The sequence below is a fragment of the Neopelma chrysocephalum genome, unplaced genomic scaffold, assembly GCF_003984885.1.
Source record: "Neopelma chrysocephalum unplaced genomic scaffold, ASM398488v2 Primary Assembly neopelma1_97336, whole genome shotgun sequence".
Taxonomy (NCBI): Eukaryota; Metazoa; Chordata; class Aves; order Passeriformes; family Pipridae; genus Neopelma; species Neopelma chrysocephalum.
In genome coordinates this window covers 2,165-9,098 of record NW_020925977.1, presented here as the reverse complement: position 1 = coordinate 9,098, position 6,934 = coordinate 2,165, and the positions used below count along the sequence as shown (strand labels likewise).

The 6,934-nt window shown below is 67.7% G+C and overlaps 1 protein-coding gene across 1 annotated transcript; it reads left to right on the top strand.

Annotated features, from left to right (window-relative positions):
• Nucleotides 1-57: 57 nt before the first annotated feature.
• Nucleotides 58-4,244, top strand: LOC113961608 (zinc finger protein 135-like; the record flags this gene model as incomplete). The annotated part of the gene is made up of 3 exons (XM_027672029.1): nucleotides 58-1,063; nucleotides 2,794-3,685; nucleotides 3,740-4,244. Coding segments are annotated over 3 exons (2,357 nt in total), but the record flags the coding sequence as incomplete, so codon positions are not given.
• Between the last annotated feature and the right edge of the window lie 2,690 nt (nucleotides 4,245-6,934).

The following is a 6,934-nucleotide window of genomic DNA, read 5'->3' as shown; positions in this document are numbered from 1 at the left end:
CTCTTCCTCCTCGTCCCCTTCTCCATCCTCCCGGGAATCCCCCCGTTTTCCCGGCAGATGACGGCACGGGGAGCGAGGAGGAGGAGGAGGAGGAAGAATCGGAGTCCCCCGAACCGCCCGAGCTGGACGCCGTCCTGCCCCGCGCCCCGGAGGGGGGGGTCCCGCAGCCCCCCGCCTCCCTCGGGGAGTGCTGCCAGCCCCCCCCCTGGCACCCCTGGGACCCCCTCCTTCCTCCTCCTCCTCCTCCCGCGCAGCCCCCCGCCCGCCTCCCTCGGGGCGGGGGTCGCGGGGGTCGGCGCGGGGGTCGCGGAGGATCCGGGGGGGGCCCGAGGGGCTTCGGGCACCGCTGCGGGAGGAGCGGCTTCGCCGAGGAAAAACCCTACAAGTGCCTGGACTGCGGGAAGAGCTTCACCCGCAGCTCCAACCGCAACGCCCACCGCCAGCGCCTGCACTCGGGGGGGCGCGGGGGGGAGCCGGACAAGCATCACCAGGACCACCGGGACCACCGGGACCAGCAGCGGAACCCCCCCCAGCTCGCCTGCGGCAAGTGCGGGCAGAGCTTCGGCTGGAGCGCCGGGCTGGCCAAGCACCGGAGAGGGGAGAGACCCCCGGGCGGCTGCGGGGAGTGCGGGAGGAGCCCCGGCGCCCACCTGAGGACGCACCTGAGGGGCGAGAGACCCTTCGCCTGCCCCGACTGCGGGAGGAGCTTCAGCTACAGCTCGGCCTTCCTCAAGCACCGCCGGGGGCACGGAGGGGGCGGCGGGGAAGGGGAGGGGGAGAGGGAGGAGAAGAAGCCCCCCTTGCCCTGCCCCAGCTGCGGGAAGAGCTTCGCGGGGAGTTCGGCGCTGCTGCGGCACCAGCGGAGCCACTCGGGGCGGGCGCGGCCCCGCTGCGGGAGGGGTTTCCCGGGGGGCTCGTCCTTCCTCCCGTCCCTCCCGTCCCACCGGCGCGGCCGCGGGGCCGCGGGGCAGGGGGAGAAACCCCCGCCCCACACGTGCGGCGACTGCGGGAAGGGCTTCGGGGGCAGCTCCGCGCTCGTCCGGCACCAGCGGCTCCACCTGGGGTAGAGCCCCGGAGGGGGGGCGGCGGAGCCGGGGTGGGAAGGGGAGGACGGGGACGGGATCCCTGCGGAGCTGGGAACCCTCCGGAGCCGGAGCTGGGAGCCCTCTGGAGCCAGGACCCCTTTGGAATGGGAGCCCTCTGGAGCTGGGAGCCCTCCAGAACTGGGAGCCCTCTGGAGCCGGAACCGGGAGCCGGGAGCCGGGAGCACTCCAGAACCCGAGCCGGGACACCTCTGGAGCCAGAACCGGGACCCCTCTGGAGCCAGAGCTGGGATTCCTCCAGAACTGGGACCCCTCTGGAGCCGGGACCCTTCTGGAGCCAGAACCGGGACCCCTCCAGAGCCAGGAGCCCTCCGGAGCCCGAGCCGGGACACCTCTGGAGTCGGAACCGGGAGCCCTCCAGAGCCAGAGCTGGGACCCCTTTGGAGCTGGGAGCTGGGACCACTCCAGAGCCAGAGCCGGAACCCCTCCAGAGCCAGAATTGTGACCCCTCTGGAGCCAGAACCGGGACCCCTCTGGAATGGGACCCCTCCAGAACTGGGACCCCTCCAGAACTGGGACCCCTCTGGAACCAGGACTGGGACCCTCCAGAGCCAGGACCCTTCCAGAGGCAGAGCCGGGACCCCTCCAAAGCTGGAGCTGGGACCCCTCCAGAGCCGGGACCCCTCCGGAGCCGGGACCGGGACCCCTCCGGAGCCGGACCCGGGACCCCTCCGGATCTGATGGGAGAGGAGCCTTGGGGGGGATTGGACTTGAGGGGACGTTTCAGCGCCCTCGGGGGGGAATTGGGGGGGATTCCTCGGCCCCGGAGCAGCGGGAAACCCTTGGACCCCCCCCAAAACGGGGAAGGGACCCCGCGATCGTGGAGCGGTGGGAATTCCTGGATCCCGGAGCGAGCGGTGGGAATTCCTCGATCCCGGAGCGGCCACGTCGATGGGGGGAGTCTGTGGGGTGGGATGGGGTGGCGTGGGAGGGTTTGGGGGGAGGAAAGAGGAGGATAAAAGTGGAGGGAGGACCGGGGGGAGGGTAGGAGCGGGTTATCCCAAAGCATCCGCGGGGCCGATCCCGGTGCTCGGAGCGATCCCGGTGCTCGTGGGGCCGATCCCGGTGCTCGGAGCGATCCCGGTGCTCGGAGCGATCTCGGGGCCGATCCCGGTGCTCGTGGGGCCGGATCCCGGAGCTCGGAGCGATCCCGGGGCCGATCCCGGGGCCGATCCCGGTGCTCGGAGCGATCCCGGAGCGATCCCGTCCCTCCCCTTCCCCCGCCGAGTAAAAAAACCAAGAGTTGTTGGTGTTCAGCGGCCCTGGGGTCTTGCAGCCCCCCCTCCCCGCCAAAATCTGGGCTGGAGGGGGGTCTGCGACTCAGGGGAGGGGTCCCCTCGCCCCCCCAAGGACTCAAAATTTTCTGGCGGTGAAACCCCAGCACGGGGGGGGGATGGAGAGGGGGGTGACCCTGCAGGACCCGCCCCCGGCACAGATTTGGGGTCTTGGGGGGGTCTCGGGGGTCGCGACAGCGCCGGCGAGGACGGGAATGAGGGGGGGGGACCTCCCCCCAAATGGGGGGGCGGGGGGGGGGGGGGGGGGGGGGGGGGGGGGGGGGGGGAGGGGGGGGGGGGGGGGGGGAGATGCCGAGGCGGGGCCGGGGGTCTCTCTCTCACCATCTCCCCCCCCCTTTTTCCACCGCCTTCGCCTTCCTCCGAGCAGCCCCCGGGGGTTGAACTTCCTGGGTCAGCGCTGCTGCCTCCTCCTCCTCCTCCTCCTCCTCCATTGTCCGTCCGGCCGCGGCCGGAGCCTCCGGTGGGAGCGGGGGGACCCCCGGGGCGGCTTTGGGGGGGGGGGGCGGGTGTGCATCCCCCCGAGCTCGGAGGGAGGGAGGGAGGGAGAAGCGGCTTTTTGGCATCGCGGGACGGGCGAGGAGGAGGAGGAGGAAGGGCCGAGCCCCCGCCATGTCTCCCAAGCGCTGCCGGGGGTCGTCGGCGACCCCCCCGCCCCGAGGCGATGCGGAGGGACCCCCGCAGCCGGCGGTGACGGGGGGGGCGGCGGCGATGATGGGGATGGGGGTGATGGGGGTCCGCGGGCGGGGGGTCCGCAAGCGGAAGGAGACGGTGGCGGTTCGGCAGCGGGGTCCGCCGGGGAGGGGGGCGGGGGGAGCCGGGGGGGGCTCGGAGGAGGAGGAGGAGGAAGAGCAGCACCCCAACATCTGCGTGGAGTGCGGGAAGAGCTTCGCCAGGAGCGCGGCGCTCACCGAGCACCGGCGGAGCCACGGCGGGGGCGGCGGCGACCACCGGGTCACCTCCATCGCCCCCCCGCCGCCATCATCATCATCATCATCATCATCATCATCATCCTCCGGCGGCGGCGGCGACCACCGGCGCCCCTTCGCCTGCCTCGACTGCGGGAAGAGCTTCGGGCTCAGCGCCCACCTCGCGCGGCACCGCCGCGCCCACGCCGCGACCCCCCCGCACCCGCGGAGCTGCCGGGACTGCGGGAAGGAGGTGGGAGGGGTGGGGGGCACCCCAACCACCACCGCAACCCCCCCCGGCCCCCAAAGGCCCTACAAGTGCGTTGACTGCGGGAAAAGCTTCAGCCGGGCCAAGGAAACCCCCCCCGGGTCCCCCCATCCCGCACCGGCGGCGGCGGCGGCGGGGAAGCGGCGGCGGCGGCCGCGGGGAGGAGGAGGAGGAGGAGGAAGAGGAGGAGGAGGAAGAGGAGGAGATGGGACGGGCAGCGGCCCCAAACCACCCCCCTCGGCCCTCGGGGGGATCCCCAACACGTGCGGGGAGTGCTGGCAGAGCTTCAGCCAGAGCTCGGACCTGGTGAAGCACCTCCGCATCCACACGGGCGAGAAGCCCTACGCCTGCTCCCACTGCGGGAAGCGCTTCAACGTCTCCTCCAACCTCATCCGCCACCAGCGGATCCACACCGGGGAGAAGCCCTACGGCTGCCCCGACTGCGGCAAGAGCTTCACCGACAAGTCCACGCTGACCCAGCACCGGCGCATCCACACCGGCGAGAAGCCGTACGCGTGCGGGGTGTGCGGGAAGAGCTTCAGCCGCAGCTCCCACCACAAGCGGCACCAGCGCACCCACCAGGGAGCCCTCCTGCCCCTCTGGCCCTACCCCGGGCAGCCCTGCTGAGGAGGGGAGGGAGGGGATGTGGGGAGGGATGGAGGGGGTGGGAGGGATGGGGAGGGGAGGGGAGGGTCGCGGATGTAGCGGTGGAGGGGGTGGGAGGGGTGGGGAGGGGGTGAGGGGGGCGCCGGGACCCCCCTGAGGTGAGGGGAGTTTAGGGGAAGGGGAGGGTCTCCCTGCGTGTCCTGCTTGTGGGTCAGTCCGTGCCCCACTTGGAGGGGTTTGAGGTCCCGCTGTGGGTCGCTCTGTGCCCCACTTGTGGGTCTCAAAATGTTGGATTTGGGGGTCGTTCCATGCCCACTTACGGGTCCAAACACCTTGGACTTGGGGGTCGCTCCGTGCCCCACTTGGAGGGCTTGGGGGTCACGCTGTGGGTCGCTCCGTGCCCCACTTGGGGGTCTCAAAGTGTTGGACTTGGGGGTTGCTCCGTGCCCCACTTGTGGGTCCCAAAGTGTTGGATTTGGGGGTCCCAACACCTTGGATTTGGGGGTCGTTCTGTGCCCCACTTGTGGGTCCCAAAGTGCTGGACTTGGGGGTCGCTTTGTGCCCCAATTTTGGGTCCCAAAGTGTTGGATTTGGGAGTCATTCCGTGCCCCACTTGTAGGTCCCAACACCTTGGATTTGGGGGTCGCTCCGTGCCCCATTTTTGGGTCCCAAACTGTTGGATTTGGGGGTTGCTTTGTGCCCCATTTTTGGGTCCCAAAGTGTTGGATTTGGGGGTGGTTCCATGCCCCGGGGCTGGGGGGTGGCACCGGGGCTTTGCTGTAGAAGAGAGGAAGGAACGATGACGACAACAACAAAAAAATTGGAATAATAACAATAATAGTGATGATTCTTCTTGGTTCTTCTGTTATTCTTCCTCTCCTCCCACCCGTCCCTGTCCCACGGGTGCATCCCCACGGAACGGGGGGTTTTCAACCTCTGGGTGTTTTGTCTGTGGCCTAAAATACGAATTCCGGGGGGAGATTTAAAGCCTCTGGTCCCTGGTTCTCCCTCCACACCTTCCCTCCATCCCCAGGGACCAAAACGTGCCAGAAAAGCCCCCAAAATCCCCGGGATGGGGCTGAAATGGAGCCGGGGGGGTGGGAGGGGTCCCCCCACCCTTTAATGCCTTGACTCCCCCAAAACTCTCCCAACATCCTGAACTTTTGGGCTCGTTTATCTGGGAAGTTCTTCCTGCCCCGGGAGCAGCCGGGGGGTCTCTCCTGGGGGGTCTTTCCCGGGGGTTTATCCGGGAAGTTTTTCCTGCCCTGGGAAAAGCCGGGGGGTCTCTCCTGGGGGTCTCTCCCGGGGGGGATCCGGCCCAGGGTGGGGGAGATGCCAAAGCTCCTCCCGGAGGTGCCGCAGGGGAGCGGCTGCTCCTGGTCCCGGTGTCCATCCCGATCCTGTCCCGGTGTCAATCCCAGTCTCCATCCCAATCCCTGTTCCAGTGTCCATCCCCATCCCGATCCCTGTCCTGGTTCCGATCCCCATCCCAGTGTCAATCCCAATCCTGTCCTGGTGTCCAACCCAATCCCCGTCCCAGTGTCCATCCCGATCCCCATCCCAGTCCTGATGTCCATCCCAAACCCTGTCCTGGTCCTGATCCTCATCGCTGTGTCCATCCCGGTGTCCATCCTGATCCTGTCCCGGTGTCCATCCCCATCCCCGTCCCAGTTCTGATCCCCATCCCAGTGTCAATCCCAATCCCTGTCCCGGTGTCCATCCCAATCCCAGTGCTGGTTCTAATCCCCATCCCAGCGCCAATCCCAATCCCTGTCCCAGTTCTGATCCTCATTCCCGTGTCCATCCCCATCCCTGCCCCAGTGTCCTCCCAATCCCTGTCCCAATTCTGATCCCTGTCCCGGTGTCCATCCTGGTGTCCATCCCGATCCCTGTCCCAGTGTCCATCCCAATCCCTGCCGTGGTCCTGCTCCCCATCCCCAGTGTCCATCCCAATCCCTGTCCTGCTGTCCATCCCCATCCCCATCCCGGTGTCCATCCCGATCCTTGTTCCAGTGTCCATCCCCATCCTGGTCCCGGTCCTGATCCCCATCCCCATGTCAATCCCGATCCTTGTCCCGGTTCTGATCCCTGTCCCGGTGTCCATCCTGATCCTGTCCCAGTGTCCATCCCAATCCCAGTGCTGGTTCTAATCCCCATCTCAGTGTCAATCCCGATCCTGTCCTGGTTCTGATCCCCATCCCGGTGTCCATCCCAATCTCTGTCCAGCTGTCCATCCCAATTCTCATCCCGGTGTCAATCCCAATCCTTGTCCCAGTTCCGATCCCCATCCCAGTGTCCATCCTGATCCTGTCCCGGTGTCCATCCCGAACCCTGTCCTGGTCCTGATCCTCATCCCTTTGTCCATCCCTGCGTCCATCCCAATCCTGTCCCGGTGTCCATCCTGATCCTTGGCCTAGTGTCCATCCCGATCCCTGTCCCGGTTCTGATCCCCATCCCAGTGTCCATCCTGATCCCTGTCCAGCTGTCCATCCCAATTCTTGTCCCGGTGTCAATCCTGATCTTGTCCCCACGTCCATCTCCTGATCCCTGTCCTGCTGTCCATCCTGATCCCTGTCTCAGTGTCAACCCTGATCCCTGTCCCAGTTCTGATCCCCATCCCAGTGTCCATCCCCATCCTGTCCCGGTGTCCATCCTCATCCCTGTCCCAGTGTCCATCCCAATCCCTGTCCCAGTTCTGATCCCCATCCCAGTGTCCAAGCCCAGAATCCCCCCAAGGCCCCCCCAAAACTCCCCCCA